General features: G+C 38.8%; 1 protein-coding gene across 1 annotated transcript in view; it reads left to right on the top strand.

The window, feature by feature from the left end:
- The window catches only part of TMED10 (transmembrane p24 trafficking protein 10), a 35,854-nt gene that overhangs the window by 6,294 nt on the left and 13,641 nt on the right, over positions 1 to 15,919 (top strand). The window contains exon 2 of the mRNA XM_072839345.1: positions 13,118 to 13,229. Coding sequence (XP_072695446.1) covers positions 13,118 to 13,229 — 112 coding nt within the window. The remainder of the gene's footprint in view (positions 1 to 13,117; positions 13,230 to 15,919) is intronic.

Raw genomic sequence — 15,919 nt, 5'->3', positions numbered from 1 at the left:
ATGATATTTTAATAAGCTCCAGTACCATTTATTATTTAGAATGCTTGTTAATTTTGGAAATTAGAGGATGAATTAGGTTTAGGGGATGAGATGAGTTGTTGCCTAAGGGCAATTTATCCTTTAGAAATAGATTGTAGAGAGAGAAAAGCAGTTGTGAGCAATTGTCCTAATCATCACCCAAAAGGAAAGAAAGCTTAATGGTAATAATTGAAATGATTTATGATTTTTCAGCCTCTTCCAAATAATCTTATCAGTGACTTTTTCATTGTAATTTTTCAAGAGGGCTAATACTAATTAACAGTTCATTTTATTAAATGCAATTATTTTTCATTGGATATTTGGTGCCAGTCTTCCCAACTGGCTTATAGAAGGCCAAACAAATCATTTGAAGAGTTCAGCATTGAGTCCTAGGCCTATCACAATTCAAGCCTAAAATTTACCAAGGAATATCTTGGCAGCTGGGAAACCATTGGCTTTAAACTTTTTTTTTTTTTTCCCATTGAAAGTTATGGAAGGATTGTGTGTATGTGCATACACATATATGCTATAGTTTTGAGATTCTTTTATTTAGAACAGTTATTTCAGTTTATTACTGGCATCTGTAGTGAGGGCTGATCTTCTTCTGTTGGGGAAAATCTGTCTTTTTCAAATTGACATTTGGTGTGACTTTTGTCCAATGGGTTAGAAACAGTACAATAAATAGGTAGTTTTACATTTAATAGTATTAAAGGGTAGTTTCTTTTTCTATTATATACAAGATTTTTTTTTTAAGATTTATTTATTTATTTATGATAGACAGAGAGAGAGAGGCAGAGACACAGGAGGAGGGAGAAGCAGGCTCCTTGCCGGAGCCTGATGTGGGACTCCATCCCGGGACTCCAGGATCGTGCCCTGGGCCAAAGGCAGACGCTAAACCGCTGAGCCACCCAGGGATCCCCTATATACAAGATTTCTGATCTTGTGTTTCTTTCTCTGTAAAAGTTAAACAGTATGCTATTTCATTTATATCTCTCTTAGTGAACAGCTATCTGCAGCCTTCTCTTTTGAACTGACCTAGAGAAGAGGGCTGCTTAGAAATGGAAATTGCTATGCCATGTCTTTATGATGACTTCTGAAGACTGAGCCTAGTTTCTAGGAAAATGGAACAGATTTATGAAGGTAATCCAACAGAGTACAGTGACTTCTATGCTGTCTCTTACGTGAATTGCTGACTGGTGGTTGATCTGAGCCATTGCCCCCATATACGTAACTCAGCCTGGCAGTCTGGACAGTAGAGCCCTCTGTGAAATCAGCTAGCTGGCCACAGACCAGAATTTGGGCTCCCAAACAAGCCTCCGACTTGAGGGAGGTTGATGTCATCTGCTTAATCCTGTGCCCCCAATCTCATTGTTCAACGTAATGTGTGGGAAATCAAGGGACTAGTTGTTAAGAAAGAACAAGGCTTTGTTTGTCCCTTAAAGGGTCACGCTGGAGGTTTTTACCGTAAATAACTTTGGAACAGTATGAAAAAAAACATTTGATCTGGCTTCACCCCCGCAGTCATATTGTTAGGGCAGCAACTGGTCTTTCGTTCTCATTCCCCTCCCTTCCTCCCTCTCTTTCTTCCTTTCTTCCCCACAACTCCTCCCCCTTCCCCCACCCAGTCAAGCATGACGTGTTGCCTATGTTGAGTTAATGTAGAATGTTGATAGAAGCAGGAATAGAGCATCTATCCATTACCACACCCAGTGCCTAGAAATTGTCCATTTCTAGGTTTGAACACTTCTCTCTCTTTTTTTAAGATTTTGTTTATTAATTTATTATTTTTTTGGGGTATAGGCAGAGAGAGAGGGAGAGAATCTCAATAAGACTCCCCACTGAGTGCGGAGCCTGATGTAGCTCATTCTCAGGACCCTGAGATCACAATCTGAAACCAAGAGTCAGATGTTTAACCTACTGAGCCACCCAGGTGCCCCAAGTTGTCAACACTTCTACAAGCCGCCTCTAGCAATTCCTTTGTGCTATGCTATGTCATTATAGAATTGTGTTGGAAATTTGAAAGAATTTAGCATTGTTAAATACTACTTGTGGCCTTTCTAAATTGGACTTTGTTCTGGATATAATCTAGATGTGATCCTTTGATTTCAGGGATGCAATTGGTAGACTTGTTAGTACTTGCTCTTGTTTGAAAGATCAGGGTAAATTCATTTTACGCCCCTTATATATAGCATCTAGGCCATCAGTTACCTGTGTTCAAGTTTGAAAACAGTGGTGACTTGTGGTAGCTTACCTTTCTTCTTGTGATGATGTGAGATGTTGAAATGTCTATGTGATGAGATGAAGTGAAGAACATAGACATTGTGAAGTAGTATTAGGCTACTATTGATCTTCTGAACATATATCTGAAGGAGGATCATCTGCTTCTGTACCTCAGCGGACTGCAGGTAACTGGAAACACAGAAAGTGAAACCAAGCATAAGGGGAGACTACTGTACTGTTTTTCTAGTTTAAAACTACAGCATCTTCAGTGATTCGTGGTCTTTCTCCTTTTTTATGTCTTAGGGTAATAGACCCCATGGCTCAAGATTCACTGGTTAACTTTTACCAGAAGAAGGATATAGACCTACAGCCCCTAATCATACACATACAATACCCCTTCTCTCCCCCGGTGTTGGGTTTTACATGTAGTTTATTACTTTGTTAAAAAACGCATGCAGGAATTGCTGGAGTCCTTGTATTTCTTACTATCCCTTCTTAGCAACTAAAAGATGTCATTGAATACCTGCTTGGTTAGACATTTTGTATCCCTTCAGTTTCTAAATCTTGCTGCTACTGCTGCTTTGAGAGTTTACTTTTTTGTCTTTTTCTGTTTCCATGCAGTAACCATTTGGCCCTTACTATCCCTGGGTTTAGTCAGTGTAGTGTATTTTATGTAGTTTGCCATCCACTAGCACTATTAGGTTGGAAGTATGGTTAGTAACCTAAATGTTTATGGAGTTCTGAGTTGTTACTAATAAGTAGTTATCATAATAATGCTAACAACAGGGATCCCTGGGTGGCGCAGCGGTTTGGCGCCTGCCTTTGGCCCAGGGCGCGATCCTGGAGACCCGGGATTGAATCCCACGTCGGGCTCCCGGTGCCTGGAGCCTGCTTCTCCCTCTGCCTGTGTCTCTGCCTCATTCTCTCTCTCTCTCTCTGTGACTATCACAAAAAAAAAAAAAAAAAAATAATGCTAACAACAATGACAATAATAGTAACACTTAATGAGTGTAGCCATGTGCCAGACACTATTCCATGCACTTTACCTATATTAAATTTAATCCTCACAATAACCTCATAAAGTATGTGCTGTCATCCTTATTTTACGTATGAGGAACAGAAAGGTTAAGGAATATGCCCAAAACTATATAGCTAGTAAGTGGCACAATTGTGATTTGAACACAGACCTGAGATGTGACTCTAGCATATTCAGTCTGTTATGCTGTAATGTCTCTCAAAGGGGGAAGAGAATAGGTATTTCTGTTTCAGTTCATTTTTATCAGGGTACAGAGTTTCTACAAGGGACCTGATATTTCTCAATTCCTGAGTTAGTCATTTTGGAGCTACAAAGGGTGATTGCTACCCATGAAATAATATGTACACATTGCATACTCAAACTTTATACCACACACTGATTGTAAACCTGAGGAAGACAGTGCAAGGAGGAGCCTATTTGAAGGAAATTACATTTTCAGATTTTCACCAGCTACACCAAAATTGCAAGCTAATTGACCTCTCCTGCTATGGTAGCCCTCCTGGAAAAGAAGTGGGGGTTTTTGTTTTTTATTTTTTAACATTTTCTTAGACTTGTGGGGTATGGAGCTGAGTCCGTAAATGAAACCAGTGTGTGACCTTTGCCAATAGAAAGACAGACTTGCCACCTTTCTCATACACCATATGTTATTTTACAGAATAGGTGTAGACTTGGTCCAAAATAACTCTTTGTATATACCTCAAAAAAGTTTGTGAAAATGCTTAATGCAGGGCACCTGGGTGGCTCAGTTTGCTAAGCCTCCAACTCTTGATTTTGGTGCAGGTCATAATCTCACAGTCGTGAGATTGAGCCCTGCATTGGACTCTAGCCCTGCATTAGGCTCTGTGCTCAGTGCAGAGTCTGCTTGAGATTTCTCTCTCCCTCCCTCTGTGCCCCTCCCCATGCTTTCACGTGATCTCACCAAATAAACTCTTTTTTAAAATATAATTTTTTAAAAAAGATGCTTAATGCATGCTTGGCTCTGCATAGACTAAATTTCTTCAGAATCTGGAGAGATGTGTGTATATATGCATTTGAATTCATCTTTCTAATTAATGTATTTTATTATTTTATTTTATTTTATTATTTTATTTATTTGAGAGAGTGACAGAGATAGCAAGAGAGAGCATGAGCAAGGAGGAGAAGGAGAAGCAGACTCCCTGCTGAGTAGGGAGCCGGATGCAGGGGCCCTATTATCTTAGGACCCTGGAATCATGACCTGAGCTGAAGGCAGATGCTTAACTAACTGAGCCACCGAGGTGCCCTGAATAGTATTTTTTTAAACGAACTTTTAATTTGAGAACAGTTTTAGATTTGCAGAAAAACAGTGAAGATAGTACAGCTCTCGTATTCTCTACAGTTCCCCCTATTGTTAATTAACATTTACATATTTGTCACAGTGCATCAACCAGTATTTGTATGTTGTTATCGACTAAAGTCCATACTTACTCAACTTTCCTTAGTTTTCACCTGGTGTTCTTTTTTCTGTTCCAGGATCCCATCCAGAATATGTTACATTTAGTCATGTTTCTTTGGGCTCCTCTAGATTATGGCAGTTTCTCAGACTTGTTTTGGATGACCTTGTGAATTTAGAGGAGTATTAGTCAAGTATTTTGTAGGATGCCCCTCTAATTGGGATTTGTCTGATGTTTTCCTAATGGTAAAACTGGGATTATGAATTTGGGAGAGGAAGCTCACAGAGGTAAAGTGCCATTTTTCATTATATCATATTAAGGGAGCGTACTGTCAACATGATTTATCATTGTTGCTGCTATTGACCTTGATTATCTGGCTGAGTAGTTGTTAGGTTTTTCCAAGGTAAGTTACTTTTTTCTCCCTTTCCATACTATGCTTTTGGAAGGAAATCACTATGTACAGCCCACAGTTCAGGAGCGGGGAGTTATGCTCAGTCTCAATCTTCTTGAGGGCACTGTTTTCTTCGTAAATTATTTGAGTCTTCTGCATGGGAGGGATTTGTTTCTTCTCCTTCATTTGTTTAATTCTTTTTATCAGTTTGGATTCATGGATATTCTTTTTATACTTCTTTTTTTTTGTAATTTTAAGATTTTATTTATTCATGAGAGACAGAGAGAGGGAGAGACGTAGGCAGAGGGAGAAGCAGGCTCCCTGCGGTGAGCCTGTTGCAGGACTCAATTCCACGACCCTGGGATCAGGACCTGAGCCAAAGCCAAATGCTCAACCACTCAGCCATCCAGATACCCTATACTTTTACTTTGATTACAGCCCAATACCAGTATATTTTGTTGCTCAGCTTGTTTCAGCCTTGGCCATTGGGTGCTCTTTCATTTGGCTTCTCCGTCCCTTGGACATGCCCTCATTCCTGTTTTTTGTTTTGTTTTTGAGAACATTCGTACTTTCTGGCATTACAAAATGCTGCAGGCTTAACTTGTATAACTTTCTGCCCCAGTCCTAGGACCAACCATTTCTCCAAGAATTTCTGGTTCCTTTTTTTTTTCTTTTTCATTCTTTCTTTTTCTTTTCTTTCTTTTTTTTTTTTTTTTTTCTGGTTCCTTTTATTGGAAAATGGTATAAGAAATGGAGGTCTGGGTAGATAGTATTATTTTTAAGACCTCTCTTCCTGACCTTTTTTTTTTTTTTTTTTAACTTGTTTCAACAAGTGACCGAAAGTTGTCCCAGGCTTCTTGCAATTTTAGTAAGTCTGGGAATTCTGTGAGGAGTAAGCAAGGGAGTGGGATGGAGAGAGAGATTGTAGTGCTAAATTAGGGCAGAGAACCAGAGCACTAGAGCCTTTGTCTAGGTCCTTCAGGTCCCACCTCTGCATCAGGTCAGGCACATCATTATAGAGGAACACTCATTCAGACTGTCTTTGTATCTTTAGCAAGGCAGTGTTTGAAATTGGAGAGTCTAATATTGGTCACAGTCTTTTTACAAGGACCTTCCTGATTTTACTTCATGTCTAGTTCCAGGAAAATTATCTCTGAAGATAAATTTGTGAGCTTTCATCAGAAAACAAATTATGTGTAACCAACTTGGTTCTCTTGTTTTTTAATGTTGGCTTCCAGAAAACTTAGAGCCAAAGAGATTCTGTACTTACCATTTGCTCAATTCAGGTTCTTGATAGTGCCTATTTGTTTCTTCCTCCAGACAAGCTCTATATTCTTTTATTACTGATTGCTTTATTTGCCTAGTGTTTGGACCCAAGCTTCTTAAAGATCCTTGTCAAGTAGGCATGGTATTATCTTGAATATTTCATAAAAGAAATGCGAGCAGGCTTCAAGACCTGCTCAAGAACCTGTTTTCTGGCTGCTGCTTAGAATGGTCCAAGAAAATCCAATTCTAAAGGAGTTTTTTCCCCCCGTGACCTGTATTTTCACTTATTTGACAGTTTCAGTGTGAGTATTCACATATTCTTGACATCAGCTACTCTTCTTACACAATTAACACTTTTTCCCTACTTACTAAGTTGTGAACTTTGGTTTGCTTTTCAGAAGGTGTTATCTAGAACAAATCTGTATTACTTCCCATTCTTTGATGTCATATGAGCAAATTTTAATGGTTTCATGTTACCTTTGTTTAATTAAGAACTTTTAATAAACTCTGTAAGTATTGTTTAAAGGGAAATAAGTAATTTTTTAAGGACTTGCTGTTACAGAAGGTAAAATTGGCAGTTATTTATCATATTACCAACATACTTTAGTAGAATTTAAGAAGAAAAAATAGAATCTCTCAATTCTTGATAAACCAGATGTTTAAGGTGATCTGTAATTAGAACATTTTAATTAAAGGAAATTTAAAACCATCATTTCAACCTTTTAGACTTTGCCAGCTCTGGCTAGTCATGAGCTTGGCTCACTTCTCTATTTCTTAATTTTAGCTACCTGCTGATTTATTTATTTATGTTGGGGTTAGTGCATATGATTTTTATTTATTTATTTATTTATTTATTTATTTATTTATTTATTTATTTATTTATTTATTTATTTATTTATGATAGTCACAGAGAGAGAAAGGGAGAGAGGCAGAGCCATAGGCAGAGGGAGAGGCAGGCTCCATGCACCGGGAGCCTGATGTAGGATTTGATCCCAGGTCTCCAGGATCACGCCCTGGGCCAAAGGCAGGCGCCAAACTGCTGCGCCACCCAGGGATCCCTGATTTTTTTTTTTTTAATTAAGATCAATGGCTTGGGTCACACACACACATACACACATACACAAGGATCAATGACTTGGCTCCTAAATTGTAAAGTTGTGAACTATATGAGAAACCTACTGATTTTCAGAAAAATTCTAGAATCTCAGAATGCCCAACAGTCCTTAAGAGCCTAAAATGAAGGTTGTCATGTTGCTTACTTGGATTTCCAAATATTCACCTGGATAAACAACCCTCATATAGTTGTGTCAACTGAAGGTCATGAGGAATATAGAAATGCGAAGGCCCTTAGGGAATTGTGATCATTATTATACACTTTTAGGGAGTAAATTTCATTCTGATGAAAGCTGTAGGCAGTGATGGGTCTTTTGCCTTCAGCCTCTTGTAAAGCATTTGAGTCTTTGCCCTAGGATGAATCTTTATTTTTTATTTATTTATTTATTTTTTTTTCCTAGGATGAATGTTTAATATATTTTCTTTCAGATGTCACATGTCCAAAGCAAGTGATTCCACCATAATTGTAGTTACTCAGTTCAGTGTAGCAAGGGACAATGTAAGCAATTTTTACCCCTTCTGAGTATCAGAGTCTTTCAGAAAAACATGGCAGACTTCCTAATTCATTTTGCAAAGTGCTCAGTGAAGGATTTTGGTAATGCCTTAATAAAAGTTTTCTATTTTTAAAGATTGTTTTTTAAAGTTTTTATTATTTATTCATAAGAGACACAGAGAGAGAGAGAGGCAGAGGGAGAAGCAGGCTCCCTGCAGGGAGCCCTATGCGGACTCAATCCCAGGACCCTGGGATCACAACCTGAGCCAAAGGCAAATGCTCAATGACTGAGCCACCCAGGTGCCCCTATTTTTGAAGATTTTTAAAAATTTTTTAAGTAATCTCTACACCCAACATGGGACTCAAACTCACAACCTGAGATCAAGAGTCGCACACTCCACTGACTGAACAAGCCAAGTGCCCCTTAATAAGACTTTTCAGACTTAAATCTAGGTTCTTTTGTCATCTAGAGAGACTCTTGTCCCTAAATTCATAATTTAAAAAGTTATTTATTTGAGAGACCACAGGCGCATGCCAGGAGAGTGGGAATGGGCAGTAGGAGAGGGAAAGAATCCCAAGTAGACTCTGCGCTGAATGCAGAGTCCCTCACAGGGACTACATACTATACTATACTACATACATACATACTATACTACAGCCCTGAGAACATGACATGAGCTGAAACCAAGATTCAGTCCAGTGCTCAACTGACTGAGCCACTCAGGTGCCCTGGGTGGTTTTTCCTAGGCTAGGTCCTTGCCTGACTGGAGATGATGGTATCTTTGATGACTGTTTAGGGCTGTATTCTTTTTTTTTTTTTTTTTTTAAGGCTGTATTCTTGATGCCATTCCTCGCTGTCCTCTACTGGTTTCATTTACATTAAACATTTCTTTTCTTTTCTTTTCTTTTTAAGATTTTCTTTATTTATTCATAGAGAGAGAGGCAGAGACACAGGCAGAGGGAGAGAAGCAGGCTCCATGCAGGGAGCCCGACGTGGGACTTGATCCCAGGTCTCCAGGATCACACCCCAGGCTGCAGGCGGCACCAAACCGCTGCGCCACCGGGGCTGCCCTACATTAAACATTTCTAATAACCTGTAATCCTTTCCTTCTGCCTTATGGATTAAATTAGGGGCACCTGGCTGGCTCATGATAGAGCATATGTGATTCTTGATCTTGAGGTTGTAAATCTCTCTACGTTGCGTATAGAGATTACTTAAAAATAAAATCTTTTTAAGGGCAGGGAAAAAATAAAAATAAAAAATCTTCTTTAAAAAAGAAACTAGTATGGTGAGCAAATCTGGAAGCTTATTTTTATCCAAATATGCCTTGGAGAAGTTCTACATTTTCTGCAACTTTATTCATTGGAGCCAAACCTAAGTTAGAGTTTTTAGATCAGCTTGGAATGTGAAAATCTGTTAATCTTGCAGTCTATCTTTTTGAACTTCCTCCTTGCTCTTAAGGATTGTCGTTGTGCTTTTGGGAGCTAGGGAGTGGGGATGTGTGAGTATCTCATGGGTGAACAGAGTCTGAAGAAAGGAAGAATGACCCCACACTGGTGACTACACATTACTTTGAAATTTGATTAGTTCTCAGACCTTTGCCCTATAATGTGTGTGTTCAAGGTTCTAAAGAAGTCTCTTTTTACACCTTTTTTTTTAGTTGCTTCAGAAAAAGTATCATATGAACAAGAGGCCTTCAGGAATCTCTAGTACTATATATTCCCTTTCCCTTGCAGATTATTTAGTTATTGCTGACTTCAGAGCCTCTACCTTGTGAGTGCCTGTTACACTCCAAGGTGGAGAATGGCAGACTGAACAGGGCAGTGACCCACTTGAGAGGACTCTTCAGGCCCTCTTTATCACACCGACCCAGAGAATCCATCACATTTTGTTAGTCTTTGGCTTCTGTGCAATCCATTCTCTCAGACATTCTTTTTGTGGGGAGGCGAAATGGAATATAGGAAGAACATGGATTTTAGACTACCTCAAATCCACATAGATAATTTATTAACTATGTGATGATGGGCAAGTTACTGAGTTTTCTTATCAGTAAAATGGGGATAAGAAGACAGTCCTCTCTGGGATTGTTGTGAAGGTGAAATAAATACTGTGTATAAAGTTTATAACAGCATTCCTTAATCCCCTTCTTCTCCCAGACCACTCAGTTACAGAACCTCAGTCTTAAATCACTTGATACTTTTTTTCTTTGCTCCTGCATCCTGGCTACTAAGAGTTGCTGTGAGAAATGCATCCACAGTCTATGATCTCTGCTGAGACCACAGTGCTGCCGAGCAATACTTTTATGTGCTCTTAGCTTTCTTCTTGTCTTACGCAGAGGTCAGAAGTGGGTGGTCTAGAAGAACTTGGTTCTATAGACCTCTTTTGTTTGGCCTTGAGATAGTTTTTCATATGTTGGGATTAGCTGTGAGAATTTAAAACTTAGGAGATTTCAAATACAAGTTAAAACGTGTGGCGTCTTCTGAAAAATTGGACGATCTGAAAACCCATCGTGACATGACAGTCATTGGTTTCTCTCAAGACAGGCACAGTTCACTTTGCAAAATTGTCTGACCTTGTGGGCCTACACTGGCCCATTAGATTCAATTACATTGCTGGCTTAATGCTTGTGGGCAGTGACTTTTTGGTTTTGTCCTATGGGCTCTGTCTCCTTAAAATCCCTCAAATCTGTTCCCTTTTCCTCATACCCAAAGCATTCATAATTTCTAACCTGGAGTACTAGAATAGTGCCCTAATCCATTTTATCTCTAGTATTGTCCCTCTCAAGGGACTTGTCTTCACAGTATTATCAGATTCATCTTTCTAAATCGCAAACTAAATCACATCATTCTGTTGTTTCAAACTCTTCATTGCCTTTCCACTTTGTACTAAATGAAGTATAAACTCCTTAGCATGGTGTTGCATTTCTTTTTTTTTTTTTTTAATTTTATTTATTATTTATGATAGTCACAGAGAGAGAGAGAGAGAGAGGCAGAGACATAGGCAGAGGGAGAAGCAGGCTCCATGCACCGGGAGCCCGACGTGGGATTCGATCCCGGGTCTCCAGGATCGCGCCCTGGGCCAAATGCAGGCGCCAAACCGCTGCGCCACCCAGGGATCCCCTGGTGTTGCATTTCTATATGATCTGGCCATATAACCTCTCCAGCCACTTAACCTCTCTGTGTTTCAATTTCCTGCTATGGAACATAAGAGAAATAATAGTTCTTACCTAGAGCATTAAGATTTAATTAATTAATTAATTAATTTTTATTTATCCATGAGAGATGCAGAGAGAGAGAGAGAGAGGCAGAGGCACAGGCGGAGGGAGAAGCAGGCTCCATGCAGGAAGCCAGACATGGGACTCGATCCCCAGTCTCCAGGATCCCACCATAGGCTGAATGTGGCGCTAAACTGCTGAGCCACTGGGGCTGCCCAAGATTCAGTTTAAAATACATATAAAGCATTTGGCATAGTACTCAACATTTAGTAAGTGCTTGATAAGTACTAGTTACTAGTATTATGATAATACTATATTTTTTGGTTTTTTTTCCTGGACCCCAAGTCTTCTCTTCATATTTGCTCTTTCTTCTACCCTGAATGTTTTTGCACTCCTGTTTTTCCCTGAATTATAGTTCATCCTTCAGGACTTATCTCATGTGTCACCTCCAGAGTACACTCTCTGAACTTCCATACCCCATGGCACCTGTGCTTGCTTCTAGTAGTGTACTTTTCACATTACGATGAAGTCTCATTTCTTATTCATCTCATTTAGACTTTTAAGCTCTTTCAAAGACAGGAACTATCTTACATATCCCTGTATCCCCAATGACCAACACAGATCTAAGCATTGACAAATTAATGATCAACATCATTCATAGCAGAAGATTCATGATTAATATCACTACTGTTATTTTTAGGGAATTTAGATCATGTGCCATAAAACCTTTTAAATTGGCCCCTCATAAAAAATAAATAAATAAATTGACCCATTTCAGATTAGTTTAGCAGTAAAAACTATTTAGTTACTATATTTTTCCCCAAAATGAAATAATTTTATTTCTGACCATAAGTGATACATGCCTTTAAAGAAAATCGAAAGAAAACTAAAAGTATAAAGAAGAAATCTCACTACTCAGAAAAAAAAAAAACTGGTGTTATTAAAGTACTTTAAATTATAAGCTCTTAAGTACTGCTCAGTTTTCATATTTAAAATCCCACCTATAAATGAATCTTGTTTTACAGACAGCATTAGAACATCTAGTTTAATATAATGAGGCTACTACTTTGTGTTCCACATTGCAAGTAGCTTCTTGTTTTAAGTAATGAAATGTGCCTTTTCTTAGGACAGCCATGAGCTCTAATAAAGAATTGCAATCCACTGTGTCATATTACAGTGTCATTCCCTTGTTTTATATATGACTAGTTACTTAATCTGTGCTTACAGGCCATTCTCTACAAATGGAGCAGTTTAAGGTTGGAGAACTAAAGCTAACAACCTAGAAGAAAGAAATTATCACTGGTGGAAACCAATGATACCTTTTTTAGGACAGATTTCTTGTTTGTCCTTCATGCCTCTCTGCCAACACATTTGATCATTGACATAATTGATGTGCAATTCGCAGGAATGAATCTTCCAGATTTTCTTCTCTATGCATCCCTTTTTTTCTCTTTTTGCATCAGGTGTTTCATTACCATTCTCTGCTTCTACCTCTACCCCATCAAGATATGTTTCACAGAAGAGGTGTGTTCTTCTATATTTTTCTCCTACATTCTTCTGGTAATTGTCCTCTTCATTCTTAGGACCTGTCCATTTCTAGGTAATGATACTGGTATACATTTTATAGTAAACTTTTGCTAATAAGCCCAATTTATATCAACCGTATCAATTTTTTGGTATGGTAAGACATTTTATAGCAGCAACATATTTTAGCCTTCAGTGTGGATGCTGTTTGGGATACTGTTTGGATGAATGAAATTTGCTCTACCTGGTTTTCATCTATAATTCAATTCCTGTCTTTAGGAATGGACTGAACATAGTCACCATAATGAGAAATATCAACTATCTTTTACAGACAGTAAAAGACATTTACTTACAGACATTTCTCCAATTTCTGTAAGTTCTTTTCCCTGGTGTTATTTGCTTCCTCTTCTTACTTACTTTTTATTTTAGATCACAGATTCTGCTGGTCATATTCTGTACTCCAAGGAAGATGCAACCAAGGGGAAATTTGCCTTTACTACTGAAGATTATGACATGTTTGAAGTGTGTTTTGAGAGCAAGGGTAAGTAATCAAGAGTGTTTTCCCTGAATTAAGTGTTTCTTCTCGAGTTAGAGCATGAACTTACTCTCTTGGGCTAGCAGGAAGAGGAAATGGAAACTACATTTGTTTATATGTTTTTCACACATATGAGTGAAAGTTGGCTAATCAGCTGAGTTCTTCATGAACAGGAGTAGGCATTTCTTGAATGCTGTGACATACTGGCTTGAATGATAGAGTTGAATTTTGTATATATCCTGGAAAATAGCGCATTTATATGCTAGTGACACATTTTTCTCAGGGATTAGAAATAACATCCGTCTAACAATATATGGCAAATTTAGAAGTATTTTTGTTCTTGAGAGCACTTTCCTAGTTCTATCTTGCTATGAATTCTTCTGTGCATCTCAAGGCCAAGACCCCATAGTACCTTTTTACTGATTACTTGATGGCTTCTGTGTTCAATCATGGGTGAAAAGGCAGCCGGGTGGCTCAGCGGTTTAGCACTGCCTTCAGCCCAGGGCGTGATCCTGGAGACCGGGATCGAGTCCCACATCTGGCTCCCTGCATGGGGCCTGCTTCTCCCTCTGCCTGTGTTTCTGCCTCTCTCTCTCTCCTCTCTGTGCGTTCTCATGGATGAATAAATAAAATCTTTTTTTTTTTTTTTAAAGGCAGATTCCTTTTTACTCCCTATTCATTAGTTTAAAAAACACTAGCCTTTTCAAAGCTGTATGCAGTTATACTTGTTACAACAGTTACATCAGTTTTGGGCTATAGCCCAAAAGGGTCCTATAGGACATAAAAACAAAACTCAAAACTACCTTAAAGAGAAATTTGACTCTCTGAACTGGGAAATTTACAACGTGATGCTGACCCAAGGTACAGCTTCATCTTGGGGTTTTAACAGTATCATTGGAACTCTACCTCTCTTAGTGCTTCCTTTCCTTGTCTCCATTTAATTTTAGTCTCAGGCTTCCTCCGTGTAGTAGCAAAAGGACTCCTGACAGTTTTACATTTGTAGAAAGTTCAGAACATAGGATCCAAGAAGAGCAAGCATCTTTGCCAACAGTGCCAGTAGGTTCCCAGGAATGGCAGATGAACCAGCTGCTTTTGACAGTTAATCAAAAATTGACTCCCTTGATCTAAAGTTGGTCAAGTTAGCCTAAAAGCTAAGGGAATTTGCCAGAAGTAAATGGAATAATGGATTAAAAATAAAGAATTTTAATGGTGATTTCATGACCAATATCCTTCTCTGTGCTCCCACCTATGCTGTTTCCAGGATGTCTCAACTATATTCTAGACATTTCACATGGTTGTGTCACTCCTCAAAACCAAGATGTCTAAGATGTAGAAGACTGTATTCACAAGATTCCCTTTCAAACTAATTCCCCTCTCTTATCAATGTTACTACTATCCTTCCAGTTACGTGGGCTCACATTTTGAAATTGTTTTTGCCTTTTTCAGCCTATCATTGAGTTATACTGATACTTCTTTCAAAATATCTTCTATATCTGCCACCACACAAATCTGAACTCTAATCTCTTATTTTTATTTTGTTTTTAAGATTTTATTTATTTATTCATGAGAGACACACACAAGGAGAGAGAGAGAGAGGCACAGAGACACAGGTAGCAGGAGAAGCAGGCTCCATGCAGGGAGCCTGATGTGGAACTCGATCCTGGACCAGGCCCTGGGCCAAAGGCGGCGCTAAACCACTGAGCCACCCGGGCTGCCCTGAACTCTAATCTTTTAAATCATGGATTGTGTCAGGGTGTTTAAGCTGTTAACTCTTCATTTTGGCTCAGGTCATGATCTCAAGGCCCTGGGATTAAGCTCTGCATTGGGCTCTGCACTGGGCATGGGTAGAGCCTGTTTAAGATTCTCTCTCTGCCTCTCCTCCTCCTAAAAAAAATACATATATGTATATATATGTACAAATGTATCCACACACTGTATAGTCAGCACTCAACTTCTAGTTTCATTTATTTTGATATGGAACAATGTGATACCTTGTAGTCTTTGGAGCACCTTTTAAAAGATTGTCCATTTAACAGAAAAATGCAGAGAAGGTTGGTGGGTTTTTTGTTGTTTTTTGTTTTGCTTTGTTTTTAATAAAAGGGACCCTTTAGGGCTATGATGTCAGCTAAGGGAATAAGCTAGCTGGTCTGTGCAAGAGACTGTATGGTCTAGACTGAGAATAGCCAGAGGTCTGTGGTTTTGTGGTTTCACTAGTGTTTGAATAATGCTAATGCTTTGCTGTGGCAACAGAATGATGGTGGGAAGACCCTGTTAGGGAGAGAATGTCTTGATCATTTGGACCAGGTAGGGTTGTGAACTGGTTCGGTTTCATAATTTTTTAAATGAAGAAGGAGAAGCAAAAACCTGCACTGTATCTCTTAAAGACCAGTGCAGTGACCAGGTCTACACATTGGATTTGGGAAAAGATGCCTGCTTCTCTGGGTGCCACTTTGTTTTGTTTTCTTTTTTGTTTAGGAGACTTACTAGTTTCATGCTCAGAAGACATCTGTGACTTAGTGTCTTAGTCCTACCTATGTAGTCTTATTTCTGTTGTTTTCTCTTTCTCCTCTTTTTTTAATTTGCATTACATTTTTTTTTTAATTTTTAAGTAATCCCTTACACCCAACATGGGGCTTGAACTCACAACCCCAAGACAAGAGCCACATGTTCTACCAACTGAGCCAACCATGCGCCCC

This window comes from Canis lupus, chromosome 9 (assembly GCF_048164855.1).
Source record: "Canis lupus baileyi chromosome 9, mCanLup2.hap1, whole genome shotgun sequence".
NCBI classification, from domain to species: domain Eukaryota; kingdom Metazoa; phylum Chordata; class Mammalia; order Carnivora; family Canidae; genus Canis; species Canis lupus.
Note: the sequence above shows the minus strand (reverse complement) of the source record. Positions and strands in the feature narration are given on the sequence as shown.